General features: G+C 42.1%; 1 protein-coding gene across 13 annotated transcripts in view; it reads right to left on the bottom strand.

The window, feature by feature from the left end:
• Positions 1-715: 715 nt before the first annotated feature.
• The window catches only part of LOC110535018 (semaphorin-6A), a 92,449-nt gene continuing 67,096 nt past the window's right edge, over positions 716-26,068 (bottom strand). For 4 of the 13 annotated variants that reach the window (XM_036935458.2, XM_036935459.2, XM_036935457.2 and 1 more), the window contains exons 11-20: positions 25,599-25,730; positions 24,703-24,858; positions 23,421-23,594; positions 22,407-22,547; positions 22,163-22,240; positions 20,335-20,393; positions 19,769-19,789; positions 19,554-19,595; positions 17,366-17,521; positions 716-4,218 (exon numbers count right to left, since the gene is read on the bottom strand). In XM_036935458.2, coding sequence (XP_036791353.2) covers positions 3,101-4,218; positions 17,366-17,521; positions 19,554-19,595; positions 19,769-19,789; positions 20,335-20,393; positions 22,163-22,240; positions 22,407-22,547; positions 23,421-23,594; positions 24,703-24,858; positions 25,599-25,730 — 2,077 coding nt within the window. In that variant the 3' untranslated portion in view covers positions 716-3,100. The remainder of the gene's footprint in view (positions 4,219-17,365; positions 17,522-19,553; positions 19,596-19,768; positions 19,790-20,334; positions 20,394-22,162; positions 22,241-22,406; positions 22,548-23,420; positions 23,595-24,702; positions 24,859-25,598; positions 25,731-26,068) is intronic. The other 9 variants (XM_090190162.1, XM_090190163.1, XM_036935462.2 and 6 more) reach the window with 3 other exon arrangements.

Raw genomic sequence — 26,068 nt, 5'->3', positions numbered from 1 at the left:
AATGGCCTGTGAGCACTTTGTCTGTTTATTAGCAGGCCCCTGATCTCTCTCTATGTATTTTTTCCAAAAGCTTTGTTGTTCCTGAACCTATCTGTTTAACTGGTTTAACAAACACAAAGACATATGGTAGATACATAACATAATGTTTGCTTTGAATTTGTGATGATATGGAGCTGTTCCAGTGTCCTTTTTTAAAAACTTTTTTAAAAGAGCTGTTTGTGTACTTATTGTGCTCTCTACCACTGACTGTATTGCTACATTAGTGATGAAAATGTGACTCAAAGGTAATAAAAAGGTGAATGAACAATACAAGATTGTGAGAGAACAAGGACCCTTATTGTTAGCGTCACATCCTTGTAACCTAATCTCTACGCATAGTGACTCACCTTCATATCATAAAGGTGTTGTTGAATGAATGACTCCAACCTGTAAACCAGTTAATGGCTCCAGACTGATTCTTATCAGCCTGTTTATTCACACTGAAATACTGCCAACAATTCTCCAAAATATCTTGGATCAACATAACGTAGGTTTTAAAGTGCTACCTCTTGTACTCTAAGCATAAATAAGAACCATATCACGGAAGTTAGCTGTATTTTCCCATAAGTTAAAAGCATTTTATCTGTTCTGTTGTACTATCAGAGCAAGCATCTTTTTTTATAGCATGTTTTGCTCTCAAATCATGGAAATACAACCATCTTCATGACAATATATATTTTTTTATTCCATTTTGCATTTATTAAAGAGAATGTTTTTTACAACATACATTAAGCTGTGAATCAGATGTTAAATGGAGTAGGGCAAAAAACCTTGTGACATCACAATATCTTACAAGCTTACAAAGTTCAAAACGAGTTGAGTCTGTCTCAGTTGCATCTAGCAGTGTATAGCAAGGGTGAAAGACAAAGGCACACACACCAAAGAGACACACTGTCCACAGTAGCCATGTAGACCGTGGCTAGAGATGCAATCTGCACTATTGGGGTGGAAAGTTCAAATGACCTTCCCTTCCCTTTACTAAACCTAATCTGATCATGATGTATGTCGCAGTCGCTGCAATCGAACCCTATAAGCATCTATTTACACGTTAGTTCAATTAACACATACTGTATATGCCTCAAAAGTGGAAATATCCTACTCGTTCTTCTTGCATTGGCTGTGGATGAGAAATAGTTGGCTTTCCTCCATTGTAAATGGAAATCTGCTTGAGATCAAGAAACTCACCTATCTACACACAATACTAAAGGAGTGCTCTGTTGATTTGGGGAGATGTGATCAATAAAAATGTGATCAGATTGGTCAATGAACTGTCATTCATAAGACCTTGATAAAGAGAGTTAGTACAAATTAAATTACTCTAATCGTCCTGGAACATGTGTTTTTAAAAAACATCTCCTAATATTTTTTTTTACTCTTTTCTATCACAGGAACCAGCCTGCTTTTCACTGCCTAGAAACTGAAGTGTTGTCATGTACACTAGGAACCTGGTGCCATGTCTGTACAGTATACTGGTGTGTTTTTCATATGTTAGTGTTTGATTATTGCTGTGCACCAGCAAGACCCTAAGAGGCCATTTCAAGAACAAACATTAATCCCTCCAATCAAACAGCAAAGTAAAAAATTCAACACACAACAACATCATCGACACTGCCAGCACAACAAAAAGGGTTGCTTTAAGCGCATCATTGGCACTATCTGAAATGAACTACAAAGAAGAATATGTCTGTATATTTCTAGGGAACAGAATTACAACAAGATCACATTCTTTATTTGCCTTTATCAAACCAGTGAAAGACGACATAAGAAAATACAAAGAGGAGACATAGTTACCAGCTAAAGAAAATGTCACTACTCAGGGTGTAAGGCACAACTTTACATGTGGAAGAGAAACAGGCTATCAACAGATATAATTCAATCAGAGGACTGCGTGACGCGCCAAGAGAAAACAAGACATTTCAGTACCTGCCAAAATGGCCGCTCTCCACACCTGGCAGAGCGCCCAACATCCTCACGCTTCTCTTTTTCATGTGTGGAATTCCACGTTTTATTCCCTTTGCACTTTTATATGCAAGAGTGAACCTTGTTAATACACAGTGAGCCAGAAGCCAACCGGGAGAGAGAGACTGACTGCAAAACCACAGTGCCAAACGTATGTAGATGCCCATGGAGGAGTGAGTGAGTTTCAGGAGTTCTGTTTTTTGTATTTTTCTGACTTCTTTAACATGGGAGGTTCTGCTCCATCATGTAGGTCCCATCTGGCACAGTTAAATAAATATATCCTCCATACAGAGGTCACATATATCCCAAGCTTCAAAAACCCAAGGCGCTAGAAGACCTGGTGGACCTTTTGTGTCAAGAAAGTTGTACTGGCTCCAGTTGATTGACTTTAAATAATTTCATTCTTGATTAATTCATATTTAAATAACTCTTCTCTATGAGCCTAAAATGTCAGTATTTTCTTCAAAAGCACTTATTAAAAATAAATACAACAAGCTATTACTATTAACAGTCATGTGTTATTCAGTAACCAATGCAGTAGAAGATTCTCAGACCAAGGCTTTTTTCAACCAACGCAGAACTTGATTGCTGTGTCCAGTAGCTGTAACACTGAGAGGCATTTCACAGTTTTCCACGTAAACTGAAGCTGTCATTCCAGTCAGAGCTCGCTGTGCCCAAGTGCTTGCTGGGAGAACACCCCAGTCCTCACTATATAATTGCTCCCCTTTACTCTCACTGTCTATGTGCGTTTAGCAGTCAGTTAAGAAAACAAAACATCAGTCAAGTCATAGTGTTCAAAAGTCCAACACAGCCACCGTCTTGAATGCTACAGGGGTGACATGTTGCTTGTCAATTAAATATTCATGAAAGTAATTTTCTTCTCAGTAGCAAGTGTTCCGTGTTTCTGAGGAACTGGGAGTCAACAGCCTGAGCTCAACATCAACCATTTGTGGAATATTTACACATATATAAAAGAAACAAAAAACTTTTAAAAAGTGTGTTGTGTTTGCAGTGTTGTGTTTGCTGTACACTTTTGTCCTTGCTGTACAAGGACAAAAGGAGATGCAATTGTGTTTCCTGTTCTGTATTCCTAGCGTGCTGATTATGTGCAGGAGTCATTGGAATTGACTTTCGTTGAGAGGGACACTAAAGAGGGTTTGGGCGGTACGTCAGGCTTGAGGTGTTTGACCCCGGTCCGGGGCAATGAACCATAAGAGCTCATGCTGGGCTGTCGGGAGTGGGACATCCCCTGGGAATTCATGTGCATGGAGTCCACCCTCTGTGGGGCGGGGGGCGGCGACTCCACGTGGTTAAAACTTTGGTGTCTGGACAGGTGAGAGGAGTTGGACGAGTTGGTGTTGTGCTTTTTGAGGGCAGAGCCTTTCTGGGCACTCATCGGGTAGCCCCGCTTGTACTCATGGCCATAGACGGAGGAGTGCACCTCGAGCCGCTTGCCCATCTGGGGCACGGCAGGGGGGATGGTGAGGGAGGCCTCCCTTTGGGGCACTCTGGGCGGCAGTCCGTCGCTCTCCACCAGGTTGAGGCTGTGGCAGGGGCTCTTTAGGGACTTGTACTCCAGTGTGGCACCCTGGTCACCCAGGCTCATCTGGCTGAGGTCGCTGCGGTGGGGCTGCTCTACATACTCATGCTGGTAGGGCTGCTGATGCTGGTGCTGTGGCAGGGGAAGCACTACCACACTGGGGATGTGGCCTGGAGAGGCCCTCAGGGGCAGGTCAGTGGGGATGACTGGGGAGCCCATGGTTTGCAGGTCCTTGGTGCAGGCATTGATCAGATTCTGGTTCCTCTCCCACTCGCGGCTTCCCCGGCTGGGCTTGCGTCGGGGCTGCATGGGGGTGGACTCTGGGGTGGGCATGCCAGCCAGGTCCAGGTGGTGCTGGTCGGCTTTGATCAGAATCTTACCATTGGTGAGGCGGCCGTTGTGCATGAGCGGGGTGAGGATGGCCTCAGGGCGACTGTCCTTGGCCCCGGTCTCAAACAGGCCGGTCAACTTGGTCACGCTGTTCATGGAGCCCCTCCTGTCGTGGTCTTTGTCCTTACGCCCAGACAGCTCAATGTCTCGTCGCCGGTGGTCACACACACAGTAGACGAGGATACCAGAGAAGATGGCACCCATGGCGAAGGCCATGATGACAGCGATGGCCAGCAGTGTGACAGGGACCAGCTGGTCACGCCCCTTCTGGTAACTCTCACGGATAACTCCTGCAAAGACAAGGATGAAATTATTTCAAATATATCAGCAAATGAATTAGTGATCAATGATATAGGTGAAAATCAAATGGTTCAATTAATTGACGAATAAAGCACAAATAATAACGAAGCATTTGTCCTATCTAATTTGTCCTATTTGCAGCAGGACTGTAGACTCTTGTTTTTGAGAAAATATTATCCGCTTAAATCCAGTCTTACACTTGGCAAAAATGATGTTATGGCTTCTACAAAGAATTAAAAGATTAAACATCGGCAGCTGAAATGAAAAAAAATATATTAGATAAATGAACGTTCAAAGGGAAATCTTATTTTCTTTGATGCAAATGGAACTCGTTTTATATGGCTGTGATACAATCTCATATATCAGAGAATATATTGCATTTATGATTAGACCTCCAAATCAAAGGACCTGTGTCATAAATTTCTTAGAGGTCACTTTCCAGGACAATCAATTTTTAAAAAAAGAAGAGAGAAAAAAAGACAGGCGGTTATGGGCTACTAAAGTGATGATTCAATAAAAGTGCAGCAGAAGAGATGACAAGCATCTTGGCAAAGAAAGGGATGGAGAAGATACTGCATCAAGTGAAACGGCAGTGGGTTGTTTTTAATAAAAATGGGCCAGCTCCATTAGAAGTCCTCTTCACTATAAACATGGAGAGCGAAATGATAACCTCCAACTCCTTGATGAAAGTGTTACCCAATGCCCATCCACGCTCCTAGAGTTACAGAGCCTTCAGAACTACCACTACCAGAATTACTCACATCATATGTATATACTGTATTTTATACCTATTACACCTTGCCTATGCCGCTCGGCCATCAATCATCCATATATTTATATGCACATATTCTCATTCACCCCTTTAGATCTGTGTGTATAAGGTAGTTGTTGGGAAATTGTTAGACTACTTGTTAGATATGACTGCACTGGAACTAGAAGCACAAGCGTTTCGCTACATTCGCATTAACATCTCCTAACAATGTGTATGTGACCAATAAAATTTGATTTGACTTGACTCATTCCACATTTTGTTGTGTTACAGCCTGAATTCAAAATACATTTTTGGATTGATTTTTTCACCCATCTACACACAATACCCATAATGACAAAGTGAAAACAGATTTATTGAAAATGAAATACAAAAATATCTAATTTACATAAGTATTCACACCCCCGAGTCAATACTTTGTACAAGCACTTTTGGCATGATTACAGCTGAGAGTCTTTCTGGGTAAGCTTTCCACACCTGGATTGTGCAACATTTTCCCATTATTCATAAAAAAAATGCTTCAAGATCTGTCAAATTGTTTGTTGATCATTGGTAGACAACCATTTTCAGGACTTGCCAAATGTTTTCAAGTAGATTTACGCCAAAACTGTAACTCAGCAACTCAAGAACTTTCACTGTCTTCTTGGTAAGCAACTCCACTGTAGATTTGTCCTTGTGTTTTAGGTTATTGTCCTAGTGAAATGTGAATTGTTCTCCCAGTGTCTGGTGGAAGGCAGACTGAACTAGGTTTTCTTCTAGGATTTTGCCTGTGCTTAGCTCCAGTGTAGATTTGGCCTTGTGTTTTAGGTTATTGTCCTGCTGAAAGGTGAATTCATCTCCCAGTGTCTGGTGGAAAGAAGACTGAACCAGGTTTTCCTCTAGGATTTTGCCTGTGCTTACCTAAAAAAAATATTATAATAATAAATGAAATAAAATTTAAAAAAACTCCTCAGTCCTTAACGATTACAAGCATACCCATAACATGATGCAGTAACCACAATGTTTTAAAATATGGAGAGTAGTACTCAGTAATGTGTTGTATTGGATTTGCCTCAAACATAACAATTTGTATTCAAGACAAAAAGTGAATTGCTTTGCCACGTTTTAATTCTGTACAGGATTCCTTCTTTTCACTCTGTCAATTAGGTTAGTATTGTGGAGTAACTACAATGTTGTTGTTGAGTCATTCTCAGTTTTCTCCTATCACAGCCATCAAACTCTGTAACTGTTTAAAGTCACCATTGGCATCATGGTGAAATTACTGAGCGGTTTCCTTCCTCTCCGGCAACTGAGTTAAGAAAGACATCTGTATCTTTGTAGTGACTGGGTGTATTGATACACCATCCAAAGTGTAATTAATAACCATGCTCAAAGAGATATTCAATGTCTGCTTTTTATTATTTTTATGTCTGCTTATCTTTTTGTCTGCTTTTTGTCTGCTTTTTATTATATTTATTTTTATTTGTACCTTTCTACCAATGGGAGCCCTTCTTTGCGAGGCATTAGATAACCTCCCTGATCTTTGTGGTTGAAACTGTATTTGAAATTCACCGCTCGACTGAGGGACCTTACAGATAATTGTATGTGTGGGGTACGGAGATGAGATAGTCATTAAAAAAATCATTTCAAACACTATTATTGCACATTGAGTGAGTCCATGCAACTTATGAGACTTGTTAAGCACATTTTTACTCCTGAACTTATTTAGGCTTGCCATAACAAAGGGGCTGAATACTTATTGACTCAAGACATTTCAGTTTTTCATTTTTGATTAATTTGTAAAATATTCTAAAAACATCATCCCACTCCAATTTAGGCCTGTGGTCTCTAAGTTATTGTCTTGTGACTGAAATTACATCTGGAGATGTTGTTATATTTGAGAAGTGTTGGACTGAAACGTTTGACTTGTAGATAAATATTTTGTCCAAAAAAATGTGTGTGCCGTTTTCTGGCAGTACTGGCTCATTCCATTATAATCCTTCTAAAACATAAATACATATGTCTCTGGCTCACTTGCTTACTTTTGGAAGGGCATGGAAAACTTTGTTAGAAAACTTTAGTTACATTGAATTGAAGCATATTAATCGTCCACAATTGTGCAGTTCAAAGAGTTGGATTTGACTTGAGAACAACACAGTCAGAGGGCTGAGAATGTCAGACCTAAGCATCCATTGTTGAGAGAGGAGTGCTATGGAGCTGGCAGTTCGTCTTCTCACAGTGTAGGAGGAGGGTTAAGGCATTTCTCAACCAGCAGTGACTTGGTCTCCATCAAACATAGCTCCCCTGCCTAGAGCAACTAGGGGGGATTTAAAAACAACCCCAAGGCCTCCTGAGACCTTTGAAGATGTATATCTTTCATGTATGAAGTCAATTGTTTCTCATCTTAACTACAAAGAGGGCACAACCATAAAGGACACTAGGCCTCAGACAAATCAGAAGATGGCAGTCTTTTAAATCAAGGTGGCTTTATTCATTTGAAGGGCTCATTCATCAAGGAAACTGACAATCAACTTTTTACTACTAGAATGGTCTTGGATGACCTTGAGCCCCAGAGTATCAAGGACAGTGTTGAGGCTTGACATTTACAGTAACTTCAAAACCCTTGACTTTTTCCACATTTTGGTGTGTTACAAAGTGGGATTAAAAGGGATTTAATTGTCTTTTTTTTGACAACAATCTACACAAAATACTATTTAATGTCAAAGTGGGAGAAAAAAATTGAACATAAAAACAGCTGAGTCACCTTTGGCAGTGATTACAGCACACCTGGATTGTACAACATTTTCACATTGTTGTTTTAAAAATTCTTCAAGTTCTGTCAAGTTGGTTGTTGATCATTGCTAGTCCTTTTCAAGTCTAGCCATAGATTTTCAAGCAAATTTAAGTCAAAACTTTAACCACACCACTCAGCAACACTCAGGAACATTAAAATGTACAACTCCAGTGTACATTTGGCCTTCTGTTTTAGGTTATTGACCTGCTGAAAAGTGAATTTGTCTCCCAGTGTCTTTTGGAAAGCATTGTGAACCAGGGTTTCCTCTAGAATTTTGCCTGTGCTTAGCTCTATTCTGTTTATTTTTATCCTAAAAAACTCCCTAGTCCTTGCAGATGACAAGCATACCCATATCATGATGCAGCCATCACCATGCTTGGAAATATGATGAGTGGTACTCGGTGATGTGTTGTGTTTGCCCCAAACATAACACTTCGTATTCAGGACATAAAGTTAATTTCTTTGCCACATTCTTTGCACTTTTACTTCAGTATATTTTTGCTAACAGGATGCATGTTTTGAAATATTTGTATTCTGTACAGGCTTCCTTCTTCCCACACTGTCATTTAGGTTAGAAACGGAGTAACTACAACGTTGTTAATCCATCCTCAATTTTCTTCTATCATAGCCATTAAACTCTGTAACCATTTTAAAATCACCGTTGGCCTCATGGTGAAATCCCTGAGTGGTTTCCTTTATATCCATGCAACTTATTATGTAACTTGTTAAGCCCATTTTTACTCCTGAATGTATTTAGGCTTGCCATAACACAGGGGTTTAAAACTTATTTAGCTTTTCAGTTTTCATTCATTTGTAAATATAAAAAAATATATAATCCACTTTGACATTATGGGGTATTGTGTGTAGGCCAGTGACATAAAATATCAATTTAATACACTTTAAATCCAGGCTGTGACACAACAAAATGTGGAAAAAGTCAAGGGGTGTGAAAACTTTCTGAAGGCTCTGTAAAGCAATTGTAATTATTCATTGCCTAAAAATGTGTTCTTATATCATCTAATATCATCTAGTTTTGACTCTCATTGTCAGATTGCAGTGTGAATAGCCACCAGGAGAATACATTTCCTGTCCAACAATCTAATTTGAATTTCATACCTCCAAAAGCCTTAACACAGATATTTAATACGCATTCCTACGTGTCAAAACAACCCAGCACTTCCTTGTAAAATGAGAAACATTGTCATCTAGTCTGACAGAGATGTGTGAACATTCTCATAGACAGTCTTTTAATCTGTGTAGCTAGTGGAACCCAGTTGTTGCTTATACTGCCTGCTTTGTCTGGGCATACTTCAAAGCCACTTGTACTTCATAGCATCGTTGTCCAGAGCTGTAACCTCTACATACACAGGCATTGTCTGAAAATGATAAAATCTCAATCTCACTGAAATGTGTTCATTGATGTGTAACTGCCACTCGCTGAAAGACTAAACGGTGCAAACACAAAACACAGTACATACCCCGTTGACTGGAAGGGAGGATGAAAGGAAATGCTTTGAGGTTACAGTACATCTACCATGCCTTGGAGAGAACCCATTTCTGTGTTCAAAGATTACGGTTGTGGTCATGGTTGTCTTTTCAACTTGGAGGAAGAGGCAGACCATCACATCTAGCTAACTATGTTCACACCATTTGGATCTATTCCGCATCTGCTAGTATTATATGGATGAATCAGCAAAAACAAGTTAATGCTATTATCTCACCACCCAACTCAGGCACTACCAATGTATTAACCTCCCAAGATCAAGGAAATTCGCCTACTCTCCAGTAACTGTAAGGTGAAAGTGCTTTGCTTTACTCAAACATGGCTAGATGGTTCGATAAAAAACACTGAGATTGAAGATAAAAAATTATATAGTAATTAGAATAGACTGCAATCGCAAAGGCAGGGGAGTTTGTACTTATGTAAGATCAGAGATTGGGTTCAACTACAGATTTAGATTTAAGCCATGATGAGACTGAAGCTGTGTTGCTGGACATTCTATTACCAAAATGCAAACCCATTATAGTCAGAACCTGTTACAGACTACAAGACCAGTTTATGAATTGTTGGAGGAGACTTGCTCTAACTGTACAGATTTTGGTAAATCAGAGGTTATTGTTACTGGTGATTTTAATACAGACATGCGTAAAAAGGACAATTTTATTTTTAAAGCTTTTAAGAATGGTTTGAATCTGCCCTTCTACCCAAACCATCATTGAACTTGTGTTGGTGTCGGATAGATCAAGGATGTCATACAGTGGGGATGTAAAATATGGGCTCAGTGATCATTCCATCCTTTTTTGTAGTAGGAAGGTTCAGAAAACAGTTTTTTAAGTGTCACAACTCAATAAAAATGTGGTCTATGAAGAACTATAGTGCAGATGCTTTTGTTAATTGTTTGAGCAAATTGGACTGGTTTACTGTATTGAAAATGCAATGAGGTGGAAAATGCCTGGGGAAATTTTAAATAATTGTTTTAGATGATGTTGACAAGCTGGTTCCAGATAAACATTTTTTTAATTAAGCAAAGAACAGAACCATGGCTAAGCAATAATATTTTAAAGGCAATTAAGCTAAGAAATGAACTCTTTCTGGAGTTCAGGAAATCCAAGGCAGATTAAGTTTTTATAGACTATAAGAAATTATGAAATGAGGCTAACAGGATGATAGAGAAGGCCAAGAAATATTGTTTTAATGACAAAATAGGTGAGAACAGGAACAATCTGAGTAAAATATGGATGTGTCTGAAGCTGTTAGGTTACACTAACAGATTAAAGAACAAAGCTCGAAATCTTAGCCTGGACGTTGGAGGAAAGGTTACATCAGACAAGACCATGGTTGCACCTAACAACTATAGCTAAGTTACCTTGTCAATCAGGTTGTTATTTAAAATATATATTTAACCTTTATTTAACTAAGAACAAATTCTTATTTACAATGATGGCCTACCCCGGCCAAACACGGGCGCCGCTGGGCCAACTGTGCGCCGCCCTATGGGACTCCCAATCATGGCAGGATGTGGTACAGCCTGGATGGGGAGAGTCAATTCTAGCAGTTTCGAGTTTTAATCGAAAAATTGTCTGAGTCAACTGTGCTAAAGAAGCTGAAAGAACTTGACCATTCCAAAGGAATTGGCCTTGACAACATGAAATCTGCCTGTACATGTGACCTTTTCCTCTATGCAGATACACTACCATTCAAAAGTTTGGGTTCACTTAGAAATGTCCTTGTTTTTGAAAGAGAAGCTAATTTTTGGTCCATTAAAATAACATCAAATTGATCAGAAACGCAGTGTGGTCATTGTTAATGTTGTAAATAACTATTGTAGCTGGAAACGACTGATTTTTAATGGAATATCTACATAGGCGTACAAAGGCCCATTATCAACAACCATCACTCCTGTGTTCCAATGGCACGTTGTGTTAGCTAATCCTAGTTTATCATTTTAAAAGGCTAAATTGATCATTAAAAACCCTTTTTGCAATTATGTTAGCACAGCTGAATACTGTTGTTCTGATTAAAGAAGCAATAAAACTGGCCTTCTTTAGACTCGTTGAGTATCTGGAGCATCAGCATTTGTGGGTTCGATTACACTCTCAAAATGGCCATAAACAAAGAACTTTCTTCTGAAACTCGTATAAGTCTATTCTTGTTCAGAGAAATGAAGGCTATTCCATGTGAGAAATTGCTAAGAAACTGAAGATCTTGTACAACGTTGTGTACTACTCCCTTCACAGAACAGCACAAACTGGCCCTAACCAGAATAGAAAGAGGAGTGGAAGGCCCCGGTGCACAACTGAGCAAGAGGACAAGTACTAGTTTGAGAAACAGACACCTCACAAGTCCTCAACTGGCAGCTTCATTAAATAGTCATAGCAAAACAGCAGTCTCAACGTCAACAGTGAAGAGGCGACTCCAGGATGCTGGCCTTCTGGTATACCAACCCTTTCGACATCCAAGCATACCCTGAAGACATGCTTTATCCACCAAGAGCCAATGTAAGAGGGAACACTTGACCATAAACCGATTCATGATAGGAGTTGTTATGGGCATATTGGATACTTCACTGAATTCATACACAATTACTGTACACCTATATACAGTCAAATATGACTGTATTTATATATTCTCTCTTCAAAGCCACATTATTTATGTATATGTAACTCTTTAGTCGGAGCCTCGGAAAGGCTATCTCTCTAGTTCAGGGGTGTCAAACTCATTTAGCCTGTGAGCAGTATTCGGTCTTCACAGAGGTCCGGAGGGCCGCACTGAAAATTCTTTACATTTCTTTGCTGTCAAAATGAGCAAAACAATAGTAATCTATAAATTTTTTTTTTATAATCGATGCTCCCTGACTATCCAGCTTTTGTTTCGGGATTCTTAGCAACCTGGAAAGAGTGAAGAGATGTAAGTCCAATCAAATTTCTTCAGTTTCCATTTGTTTTTTGTCCCAATTATAATTTTTTTAACCCCTAGCGGGCCGCATTGAATGGGCCTTGAGTTTGACACATGTGCTCTAGTTGAATGGGCATATATCCTTCTCTGTTGGCTGCGTTTACACAGGCAGCCCAATTAATTATTTTTTTTTCCAAATAATTGGTCTTTTGACCAATCACATCAGATCTTTTCACATCAGCCTTGGAGTCATGGCTACATGCACATATGCACCTATAACGACTAAATTTGTCAAACAATTACAACTGAAAGACCACCGATTTATGATCAAGAACATTGTGCTCAAGCTAAGCATGTGAAGATCTATTCAGATCAAACTTATGCTGTGGAAATTATTCATTAATTTAATTGCAGTGCAATTTACAGTGAATAATTTAAAGAGAGAGACTTGTGTTTAAATGTAAGACCACCTTAGAAAAAGACAAAGAGGCTGCAAGGCACTGTACTGTTTGTGGTCTCTGACACAAAGGAAAAGGACAACCTAGCGGGGCAACATAATGCAAGCTAATTGGGAGAAAGGAAACCCGTGGCTTGAAGCTTGACATAAAAGGCGGAAGTGCGCAAATGTAAAAGTAACAGGTCAGATTATTTTTTCAGACTTCTGCAGACAATATTTCTGAGAAGACTAAAGAAATGAAACATATAGTACCAGTCAAAAGTTTGGACACACCAACTCATTCTGTCACGCCCTGACCATATCTCTGTTCTCTATATATTTTGGTTAGGTCAGGGTGTGACTAGGGTGGGTAATCTGGGTTTTTGTATGTCTACGGTTTTTGTATGTCTATGTTGGCCTGATATAGTTCCCAATCATTGTCTCTGATTGGGGATCATATTTAGGCAGCCCTTTTTCCCACTTTCTGGTGTGGGATCTTGTCTCCAGTTAGGTGCCTGTGTGCACACTAGTAGCGTCACGTTTCGGTCGGTCGGTCGGTCGGTCGCTTGTTTGTTTTGTTTTGGTGAGTTTCAGTTCATTCAAAATATGTGGAACTCTATTCACGCTGCACCTTGGTCTCATCATTACGACTATCATGACACATTCAAGGGATTTTCTTGATTTTATTATTTTCTACATTGTTGAATAATAGTGAAAACATCAAAAACTATGAAATAACACATATGGAATCATGTAGTAACCAAAAATGTGGTAAACAAATCTAAATATATTTTAGATTTTAGATTCTTCAAAGTAGACACCCTTTGCCTTGATGAAATATTTGCACACTCTCCTCTCAAACAGCTTCACCTGGAATGCATTTCCAACAGTCTTGAAGGAGTTCCCACTTATGCTGAGCACTTGTTGGCTGCTTTCCTTCACTCTGCAGTCAAACTCATCCCAAACCATCTCAATTGGGTTGTCATGTGATTGTGGAGGCCAGGTCATCTGATGCAGCACTCCATCACTCTCCTTATTGATCAAATAGCCCTTACACAGCCTGGTGGTGTGTTGGGTCATTGTCCTGATGAAAAACAAATGAGAGTCCCACTAAGCGCAAACCAGATGGGATGGTGTATCACTGCTGAATGCTGTGGTAGCCATGCTGGTTAAGTGTGCCTTGAATTCTAAATAAATCACAGACTGCATCACCAGAAAAGCACCCCCACACCATCACACCTCCTCCTCCAACCCTCCCTAACCCAGATGACGCTAGGCCAATTGTGCGTCGTCCCACGGACCTCCCAGTCGCGGCCGACTGTGACAGAGCCTGTGCTGCGATGCAGTGCCCTAGACCACTGCGCCACCCGGGAGGCCCACAAATGAACTTTTAACAGGGCACACCTGCTAATTGAAATGCATTCCAGGTGACTACCTGATTAAGCTGGTTGAGAGAATGACAAGAATTTGCAAAGCTGTCATCAAGGCAAAGGGTGGCTACTTTGAAAAATCTCAAATATAAAATATTATTTGATTTATTTAACGCTTCTTTGGTTACTACATGATTCAGTATGTGTTATTTCATAGTTTTGATATCTTCACTATTATTCTAACATGTAGAAAATAGTAAAACCCTTGAATAAGTAGGTGTGTCCAAACTTTGACTCGTACTGTATATAGACTCAAAAGGAGACGGCATACCATTGTTTCTCCCAGTTCACCTAAATATTACATTGCAGTATATACAATCAGAGGCTTCCTGAGTAATTCTGTTATTTAGACATTACAATACAGTAAATTAGATCGCTGAGCAGTGAGGACCTAATTTCTATTATTCCCTTTATTCAGAATTTCCTAGTAGACTTTCCAGCCTGATAATGGTGAGTGTTCAAACTGAAATTACATTTTGGCACAGTAATCTGCACCAATCCAAGGTTGTGCCCCTATCATGCCACTCTTCTTGGTACACAGGTGCCAGTCAACTGAAGCTGAAAATAACCGATCTAGATGCAACTTGCTAACTGTCTGTCTATTCCAAGTGTAAATTGCCAACACTGAAGGTAGTGAAAAAACATCAGAATTGGGCTGCCTGTCTAAACATATCCAATGATGTTCCTGTGTAACTTCATGGGGTTAAACAATGCAACGCAAAATATGTATCCATGGAGGGATTAGAACAGTGACTGTGCAACAGACGACCAAGGCCACAGAGCGACGGGAGAGAATTCCCCCTCCCTCCCTCCCTCCCTCCCTCCCTCCCTCCCTCCCTCCCTCCCTCCCTCCCTCCCTCCCTCCCTCCCTCCCTCCCTCCCTCCCTCCCCTTCCCACTCGCCCTGTCTGGATAGCTTTTGTAATGAACCCATAAATTGGAGAGACACACAGAAATGGCCACAGGTCGGCGGGGCAGAGGGAGAGAGGGGGTGGACGGGACTCATTGCCTCAGACAGGGCAGGGCAGGGCAGGGCAGGGCAGGGCAGGGCAGGGCAGGGCAGGGCAGGGGATAGATAGATAGATAGATAGATAGATAGATAGATAGATAGATAGATAGATAGATAGATAGATAGATAGATAGATAGATAGATAGATAGATAGATAGATAGATATATCGATATGACTTCAGTTGGTAGAGGGTAGGATGCTCTATAAATATGGTTAGTAATACATTTGCACTACATAAGGTACAGCCTTGGAACATTCCATCTCGACAGATGAAAGGTCCTGTGGAAGGGAGACTGTTCACAATGGTAGCAGATGGTGGTGCAGGGGGGAGGTAGAGGGGGAGGGAGGGTCGCAGGAGAGAGAGGTGGGATATCACACGGATAGATGAGCCCAGACACAACGGTGCTCAAATGTACTGGGACAGCAAACCAAGCAACATTGGTGCTCTTTTCTGGCAGAGGGTGAACTATTAAATATCCACAGTGCGGATACTCATTATTTTACCATTCTAATCATTCCAATGTGTTGCCCTAATTCATTTTGGTACTGTAATATTCATTAACAGATCCCACAAATGAGTGAGCTTCAAAATAGAAAGTTGGAATTTTATATCATTTTAATTGCAAGCAAGGATTAATCTGGGGGCTCAGAATTTGGGGAGTTATACATCTGCAATATTTATAGTTTAATTTGTTTAATTAATGTTAATGCAACTACATTTGATCAAAACATCTGGTGATGAAGAATTCAGATTTCCCTGTACTGTATGTACAGTATTCATGTTCATTTGGCTAAGATGGAGGTTTGATGACTCTATGGTTATGCTTTGAGACAGTGGCTGTCATACCCTATAACCTTAATGTGTTAGACTGGCACTCAGCACTATGTTTTCACAGTACATTTGGCACCTGGAGCTAGGAATGAGAAGAGAAGTGCACCTGCACATGGGAAAGAGGGATAAGGACATAAGGAGATGAGTACTGTTGAAAGGGGTGCTCAATTGCCATGCAGCGATGGTTTAAGCTGCATGAAGGCAAAATGGAGCTTAATACATCAAAGTAATCCTAGCAAGAACATAAATAGTCAAGCCAGAGTTTAAAAACCAAGCCATGAAAACAGTCACAGAACCAAAACAGACAATATCATCAGAGCTCACTTTCATAGCAAAAAAAAGCAGCTAGAGCTGAAACTGAACTCATAATACAGAGAGACAAGCTGCAAAAGTGACGTTGAAAAGAAAATAGAGAAAAATACTGTGAGAAGCTTGAGTTTGAATGTGAGCCCTTGTTGCTGTTAACTCGGTTGCCATGATGGACGGGGCCAGCCAGGACCCAGGTAACAGCAACGAGGGTAGCAACACCACGGTGATGCTGTTTAAGCATGCCGTATTCTCTGCCACCATTGTGTCTGTCTGGTCTGCCTATACAGGTGTCTGCTTCCAGCTTCCAGAGAGGAAAGCGACAGGAGAGAGACAGCTAGCTCACTGAGCTTCATCTAGACTGCATCACCATTCTCCACCCTTCCAGTCTTTTCTCACAATTTCCATCATGGATGGTGACAATGATAATGGAGGAAACTCCCTCCAGTCAATATTTTCACCAATGCGTTCAAATTTGTGATGGGAAGTGCTCACTTCAGGAGAAGGTTGGAGAATTGTGACCCATCCTTACAGTACAACCCCAGAGACCTCACACACTGCCACGTACCAAAGAGAGAGAAAGATAGACTCCTCCTCCCTGATGACCTCGCCCTAACACACACAGTCCTCTAGCTGTACTCCTCATTGTGTGTGTGTGTTTTGTGGATATCTATGAGGCCACCGGTCACCTCTAATCATCCTTATTGATTATCAATATCTACTCATGGTAACCACTCATCTAATAAGATGACTCAGGTAATGGAACTTCTAATGGTTTTCCTGCTCTATTACGGTACATGACATTGATCATGCCAGTGTAATCATGGCTGTGTTTTCTCCAGGCATCTTTATGTGTCTGAGTTTAAAGTGACCTTGAGCCAGCTGGGATGTTAAGACAGCAAAAAAAGGGCATTCAATGTCATGTCCCTGCACAAGATAAAACTGGGGCCATCTTCTTGTGGAAATAAATACAGTGAAATCTTCATTTTTTTCCTGAAGCGTAATGGTCTGTATATTACATCTCTCAGGGACATTAGAGTCTTTGTTTAATAAATCTCTCTCTCCGGGGTGTGGCAATTTGTTCTCTCCTGACACTGTTTCAGTTCTGGGCTAGTCAGCTGGAAGCAGACACAGTAAATCTCATCCCTGCCACAGGAGAAATGGACTTTTCTATTCCAAGGCTTACCATTGGCATCCTGCTGGGTCTGAGAGGGTACTGCCATATAGGGGTCCCTGTTATCTGAGGGCATGGGGGTGTCCGCCTGCTCCACCATGCCGCCCCGACCCAGTGGTCCTCCTGCAGGGGGATGGGCCGTGGTGGGGAATGGGAGGGTGGGATGGTCTGCCGGGCACAACACATGTTAAACTCTCCTCACACTCTCTCTCACACAGATGTGCATACGCACATACACCCACACACACTCGAGGAGCAGATGGGCTGTGCGAAGCTACAAGACAGTGTGCCTGCCTAGTGAGGCGACCCTGGACAACTGATTACTGGACTCTGTATCTCCAGGGAGCTGTGGCCTTGCAGGAAGGGAGAGATAGAGAGTCTCTGAGGAGAGGAGAACCATTCCTTTCCTTCACTCACATGTCATGCTGCCGCTGGCAAGAACTGAACCACCTCTCACACAATCACCTCAGGGAAGCATAAGAAAAAGCCCTATCCCTCCCTAACAATCCTCCCTTCTCTTCACGTCCCAGGCTCTCCTCTACCCGTTACGTTTCAATGTCAATCTATCAGCTATATTTAGTAGAGCGCTTTGTAAAAAGCCCAACTTCAAGACCAAATTAATCACGAGGGGTAAGATATTAATGTCCTCTAACCTAAATTACCCTTCGGATTACACTCCTTAATGAAACCCTGCACTGCTGGCCTATCGCTGGCCACAGTTTAAACAGGACTAAAATTAGACCCTACCATACTCCGTTATTTTTCTATGTTGTATCAACATCAATATTCGTTCCACCTCCGCCTTAAGTTCCAGTCTGTATATTTTGGTGGCGCCTCTGACAATAAAACCATATAAATCACATTATCACATTACCATCCCCACGTCGCTCCTGTTTAGAGCAATAATTTGAGGCTACTCCCAGGCGGTGAGCGGCCATACTGTAATCAACAGCTCGTATGTTAATCAGGCCAGCTCACAGTAAACCATTTTAACACGCTTTCTCACGAGTGGTGGTTGCGGATAGAGGCTGGTGGGGGAGGGGGAGCAGTGGTAGGGGGCCGGGATTGTTGCTGTTGGTCTTCCATGCACAACAGCCCCGCAGCCTCCGCGTGGCAATCATTAAAATGATTTATTTAACAATGCACCGTGGGCTGAGAGATTAGCGTGACAGGACTATTTTATAATTCATTTTCCACGGCCAGGGGAAGTGCAATTCAGGCAGATGACACACATACGGAGTCGGAGGATCAGCTCCTTGGAAAATAAATTCCTAAACTGCCGACTTGTGCTGATACCTTTTTTATAAATTAATTACAGGCAGTGGCTTGTCTGGGGGGGCATTTGCAGTTACATTTAAATATTATATCAACAGTCTGTGTCGGAACCTGAAATGCTTGGGTTTGACTCCCTCAAAAACACAGTCAGACCTTGGGGTGAATAAACACACTACTGTTGAGCTGCATTGAAAGAGCAAACAATTTGTATTTGACCCGAAATCTGACAGGAAGAAATGGGGGAAATGGGGGAGAAACACATGGGGTCTGAAAAGGAGTGTGGAGAGGTATTTCTGGAATGACTTCAAAATAATTGCTATTCTTGTCATTCCTTATGGGAGTGTGAATCTTGTACAGCTCAAGTGTGATGTGTGAGGTGCAATGGAAGACTGTGACATCACTGCAGGCTAACCAAGACTGTTTATCATTTTTCTTCATAAGCCTGGGGGGTAAATGGTTTCAATCAACCAGCACCAAGAATCAAGCATAAACACACTCGATCGTGTAAGTGTGGAATTTAATTGTGCAGTCTGTCTGCGTGTGTATTCATGCTGTAGCCTAAACTAGTGGTATTGTGCAGCTGTGGGTTTGTATGAAAAATGTTGCCGCTTCTTATGTTAGCCTTTGTCAACAACCCTCCATCTTTTCCATGTGCCCTGATGAGTCTAGTCAACCACAGTGAACCTCAGAGGCCTTTTCTATTAACAACAAGATCCATCCAATTAGGGAAAAAAAGGTCAGGACAAATCAATACTATTGCATTGCAGTCTAGGGATCTTTCACAGTAGAGCAGGCCAGGGCAGGAGGAGGGTGGAGGGGAGAGAAGGTCTGGACTCTGAACACTAGGGAGTGGATTTAGGGAGGGCGCTAGAAGCTACAGTACTACACGTTAAAACAGACTGGGGGAAAACAAAAGTAAACTGACCATGGCGAGCCCTTTCATGACCATGAGGACTGGACTGAACATCTACAGAAAGAAAAGGAATGAATTAAATTAAAGCTCAGTTCGTTTAGTCACCTGTGAAATAGTGGGCAGGGCATCATTTCGGGGTGAGAGCAAAGAATTGATAGAAGTGAAGAGCTGAAAATAAATAAGGTTGAGGGTAGGTATCATCTTGTTAATTTAGTGTTGTTACTTACCGTTGAGGGCCACAAACGTATCTAAAAAGTCAAAGGAAAAATGTGTCAATGTTTTCAAAGAGCAAAAGCTAAACCTGCAAGATGAATGATACATTGGCATGATCATTCAATAGCTTTTCATTCGTCTCTTCAAAGTAATTGAAGATCGTAACTGAAGATAGGCATTATTATCCATTGTGATCTATAGTGCTTCTCTGGTTAAAGGATTGTGAAGTGCTTGTTTTCTTGTTTTCTTGTAATTAATTGCTATTAACCAGAAACTAACACAGAGCTATGTGCTCTACTCTAGTCTATACAAACAATTGTTGTGTAAGCCTCTTTAGTGATGTATTTTTATTTTATTTAACCTTTATTTAACTAGGCATGGAGCTGTGTGTGTGTGTGTGTGTGTGTGTGTGTGTGTGTGTGTGTGTGTGTGTGTGTGTGTGTGTGTGTGTGTGTGTGTGTGTGTGTGTGTGTGTGTGTGTGTGTGTGTGTGTGTGTGTGTGTGTGTGAAAGACCTGTCCCTATCCTGTAGGACAGAGGCACATTGAGCCCAGATCAACAGAGGGAAGAGGCCTGCTTACTTTGGCAGTCTCCCAGTCCATCTGTGTTGCCATGCTCCACGTCCTGCTCGAAGGCCGATCTGCATAATTAACAGAGACATCATGGTGAAATACTGAGCACAGGCCTGGACAGATCTGGACTCACACAGGATGAGCACAGGCACAATCAGCCAGGAGGACAACCGTACTGTATACCATCACTATCGATATAGGTCTACGGTCCAATCATCTAATCACACACATCGGGACCAGCGGCCAGGCCAATGAGGAGGAAGGAAGGTGAACACTAGGGCAGCGGAAGCTCTAGTGAAAGAGATGCCATTTTCTCCCAGCCATGCTCAGCTCAGAGCCGACTTTCCTGAAGGACCACCAACCATGCAGTGAAACAGAGCAGCCAACTGTCAGAGAGATTACAGTCACGGATGACAGCCCACACTCCGTAAATCACTGCTCACAATCAGAACGTGGATCATGCCAGTCTACAAGGCTTCAAACCAGAAGAAGGATCTTAATCAAATAATTTTGAAATGCACAACAAAATCCATCTCTTGGTATCTCCTAATCTGCTAATCTGATTTGCCTATCATAGACTCACAGTCTCGAACCAGACGCACAGTTGCATGAACAAAACCTTAAAATCTTTCCACACACATTCTGCATAGTTTTTAATCTGATCTCGATTTATCTAGCATTGGCTTTCTCAGGGAATACGCAAGAGGGAGGTGCAAGTGGGAACCTGTTATTATACTATAGTACAGGTGTTAGCATGGGGAGGAATAGTCAACAGCAGAACCACATCATATGCAAGCTGGTCAGGGGGAATATGCAGGTGACAAGGGGCCAATCTGTTTTCAGACATTAAAAGAGGCATCTTGACATGAAAGAGCTGGAAAATCATCCCCCAAGTCCAGATGGTTGTGGAGAGGGAGAAAGATAGAGAGAGAGAGAGGGGGAGAGAGAGAGTAAGCGCGTGACAGGGGGTGTGAGGGGGGGTAAGAGAGAGAGAGAGAGAGAGAGAGAGAGAGAGAGAGAGAGAGAGAGAGAGAGAGAGAGAGAGAGAGAGAGAGAGAGAGAGAGCGAGAGAGAGAGAGAGAGAGAGAGAGAGAGAGAGAGAGAGAGAGAGAGAGAGAGAGAGAGAGAGAGAGAGAGAGAGAGAGAGAAACTGAGTCTCTCCAGGGCCTGTTTGTATTAAGGCCTTTTGTTAAACACTGGGACGTGTCCGTCCAAATGCTATCCATAGCTCGCCACAAAACCAACAGATAATAGCTCTCGAATCCCCACTCACTCACTTCGAAATATTGTACAGTAAAAAGTGAGGTCATCTAACCTCCTAATGCCTCTGTCTACTCAATTTCCAAAGTGGAAACTCAATCAGAACAGTCGAGAGGCCCTGGCTTTAGAAATTATACTAGGATATCGTAATGTAGCATGCGAGACCAATCATTTGGCTGGGATTAAATTCATTTAACATCAAAAGCTGTTCCTTTATTATGACTTCAACTGTAAAATTGGTTTCCACCCACAGAAACCTCACATGCTGTTTGTTCAAAATGCATCTCGTTCTGTGTCATAAACATAGCTATAAATTATGGTGACCATCAACCCCCTCCTCGCAAACCCATGATCCAGTCCCAGTCCCAGCCTCAGCGCCAGAGCAAATATCCCTTTCCTTCCATCAGCCTTTCCAATGGCCATTTCAGCTAGAAGAAAATATAGAGCACCACAAAAAATGTGACTAATCATAGAAACTGCAACTGTATAGAGTGAAGTCATTGAGGTCACCAGTCAACACATGGCACAGATCGTATTATGACTACTGTATATGATAGTGGAATGAGCAGGAACATACTTTGGGTCGAGCACCACCTGTCTGCATGCTCCTTCGGACACCCAGCCGCAGTAGGGATCCCTGGAGGCAATACATGATCTGGAGGAAACACACCACAGACACACACAGCTGTCATCACAGTGTGTATCTTAACAGCCTTTCTTTTACTTTCCTGATGACTGATTAGTTATGACATTACAAATGCATTACAAAAGCCCTGAATCTAAGAGGATGGATGGATGCAGGGTTTTATTTCTGAACCTACTTCTTGCATTTGCCATGCCTCTCACAGCGAGAGAGCGGCACCTTGACCACACAGGAGGTGAAGGCCACAAACAGAGAGTGGCCCTGGTTGTCGATCTGCATGCTGACGATACGTTTGTCGTCCACACCATCGATGCTGCACCTGGATGAGGAGTTAGAGTTAGCGACAAGGCAGAGAGAGAGACAGACAGACAGATGAATGGCATGAGTTGTCAACACTAACAGAGCACTTAAAACAGCTCCAGTCTTTGTTGATAGGAGCTCAAAGCCCCACCCAAGCATCTTTGTCTGCGGGGTATAAGAGAGCCCCACGCTAATCCCCCTGTGCAGAGCATCCATCTACCCCAGAGGAGGGATTTACCTCCAGCCCTGCATTAGAGCCCTCAATTAGAGCTTATAGTCCATCTACACTATGTAATGAGCGGTGGGCAAACCCAGATCCTGATCCAACCCAGCAAGTCAGCGCTATTCACTCAGACCAGATGGTTGCGGGCCAGAGATTGCTCTGCCCATGCTACGAAGACAGTGGTAGAAGGAAAGAGGGGGCTAGTACTTTATTCCAGACCCACCCATGTCACGTGACGCTATGATGTTGGATAACAAACGCCCGTCACCTTGAAAGCCCTGCCTCTCATCCCGCTCACTAACTCTACCCCATCATCAGGCCTGTCAAGTAAATATTTGCATTGGCAAGGCCCAGGCAGATTTTTCTCTCATTTACTTCCATTCCAAATATTTCAAAAGCCCCTTCATAATATATTAAGGAGAGATCTCAGTCTGGCTTTAAAGACTAACCCAGTCCCTCTCTGTTTTCTTTAATCATCCTGCATTTGTAAGAGTAAAGCCTTGCGGTCTGAGCCCCCGTTACTGAAGCTCCAGGGCCGGCTCTTTAATTTAAGAGCTGTGGTCAGTGCAGTGTAACCTGATGAAATGCTTTAAATGATAGAGTAGCCATGTGGTGGGCTAGGGTAGTGCTGCTGGTTTAGTTAGCATGGCTGGCTAATGGAATACACACTTCTCCGGGTTATACACGTTGAGCTCCTCCAGAAAGAGACTGTCATTCAGCAAACCGCTGTTCATCTTGGCCAGGAATTTCAGAATGATCCCCTTCTCCGAGCCCAGGAAAACGACAGTGTGATTCCGATAGGGTCCCGCAGCGTTGTCCACGGAGATCCGGGTGAGCCGGTATCTGGAAGGGATATGAAGTACCGTGAATAACACATTTATGGATTTCCTGATTTAATTTTTGGGGCTGAACTCCACTGAGTGTTATCTAGAAAAATATCCAATTACATTTTGACCATGGAGCTCCTAGTGTTATCACAAGGATGTATAATTTGCAGATCCATGTGCAAATGCATTTTCATAGCTATTCATTCAGTGAGATGGAAATGATTAAAGACATTATTCAGTAACTTAAGGACTCCACATCCTCTCCATCTGGCTGTTTAAAGACATCTCTTCTTTACACAGGGTCACAAGATATAAAACAGATGCCTGAACGCTGGAAGATAGAAAACAATGCCTGAACGCTGGAATGAGAGCACAAGATGATTTTACATTTACCGGAGTAAATGCGCACATCACAATCAAATTAATGAGAAGAGGCCTTCTCTCCCACTCAGACTGTTTGGTTTGAAATGACATTGAATGTCTGTGTTCACTATGCCCATGCTTTTGTACCATAAACAATAACATCAAGTATTATATGGTTCTGTCCTATTAAGAATAACAACAACCTCAAGAACTATGCCCATGATTTTGTCCCATAATGAGAAATCTTAAGAGGGACAATCTACAGATTGTGACTGGCTAGGAGCTGGAACCTACTGTACATCAGGGAACGGAATAGGTTTTCATAGTTGATAGGATTTGATAGTCCACTCCAATTTGTAACAAAAGCTTGAATTCATAGATGTCCCTTTGGGGAATAGATGAGATAAAGTCCTATTATAGAGTCAGTTTGCAGTTGACTTCCTGTGTCAGAGTCATACTACACACAGAGGCTGTGACATAGATACTAAAACCGCCTCTCCACCATATGCCCTCATAAAAGTGACTGCTTTAGACTTGTATAATGCTTTCAACTGCTGACATTGCATGTAACATAACACTTCGCTATGTGCCCTGCCGTTTAAATCACAAATGTTACGGCGATGTATTTATGTAAAGATTCCACCGGTTATTACAAATAGTAATGCATAATGCACGCATGACGTTGATGAACTCCACCCACAACCCAGACCTACCTAGCAAGCTAGCTGGCGTACCATCCTAGCTAGTGATGCTATACTCACCGCACCATGGTCTTGAGAAACCAGGGCCTGTTAGCGATAGAGGGCACAGCTTCATCCATGAGAGGGTGCTGCTTGATGAAGTTCAGGGTGTCGTCAGGGAATTCGTTGGACACCTTGTACTTCTCTAAGGACGGCGTGCCAGCACAGCACCCGGGCCTGAAGTGGATGAAAGCAGCAGGGAATCAAACAGGTGAGAGTCCGAGAGCGGCCATTTGATCTCTTTATAAGGGCAGAGGAGCAGAGGAGAGGGGCCCTGTAAAAGTGAAGCTGCCTTTGATAAAAAAGGTTTTTACTGTACTACGGGACACCCAGGCCAAAGATTCCACCAGGTTGTCCACACTGAATTCAATCTCTTTTCCATGGTAGACACTGCAGAATGCAATAAGGTCTACAGTACATAAAGAGAGCACCAGAGGCAGATCAGTCAGGGAGACGATGACACATGGCATGTCTGCTGCTGCAGAAGAGACAGTTGAAAAAAAACTGGGCAACATTGTGAAAACTCCCTTCTGTTTGTCTGCTGATAATGTTGACAGAAATGAAATTGAATAAACGAGACGTGGATTTCCGATCTCATTAACACCTGACCTTGTTTTACACAAACACATCATTTTATGCTAATCACCAGGGGTGGTATCCTGTTGCTCTCCACATCATCAGCCATATGGGGATTTACACCACTTACGATCCCCCTCCACAGATCTTGGTTTTTAGAGGAAAAGAGCTGCTCTTTGCCGGGTAATTAGGAACGCAGAGATGGAGATTTATCAAGCTGGTGCATTTGTAGAAGTAGGCAGCCATCTGGAATATGATCTCATGCTTTGTTTGCTGATATCGAGCGTCTTTCATGCTGCGGGTGTGGCTTTGTTTGTGTGTGGGAGATGGGGGGGGCATACCTTGGTTTTGGAACTTTATCCTCAGAAACAGGTGTCCAGGTGGAATCAGGGGACTTCTGCTCTTTGAAACGTCCCATGAACGCATTAGCCACCTCAGCCATGTCATAGGCGCAGACGGCCGACCCAGGAATGCTGTATAAACATCCCACCCCCCCCAACAAACAAAAAAAATCCTCAGTCCGATTGTTAGGACCACTCTGTGCAAACTGTGCATAGCATAGCTCTGAATCACTATTTCCCAGTCATTTCTTATGGGCATTTCAGCTGCCTTGGCATTAAGAGACAGCATGTACAAGGACAGGATTGTGACGGTTACAGAGCTGTTATTCTGTTAACCTCGTGGCCAAGGCTGTACATCTTAGTAATCAGCCAGCGTTGGCTATGTACAGAGCGAGAGGCAAGCCATGCTGCCAAGGAACTTGGTTAAATGAATGGCTAATAAATCCTGAATGCTACCTCTAGTCAAAATC

This window comes from Oncorhynchus mykiss, chromosome 11, assembly GCF_057628025.1.
Source record: "Oncorhynchus mykiss isolate SJ-2025 chromosome 11, ASM5762802v1, whole genome shotgun sequence".
Taxonomy (NCBI): domain Eukaryota; kingdom Metazoa; phylum Chordata; class Actinopteri; order Salmoniformes; family Salmonidae; genus Oncorhynchus; species Oncorhynchus mykiss.
Note: the sequence above shows the minus strand (reverse complement) of the source record. Positions and strands in the feature narration are given on the sequence as shown.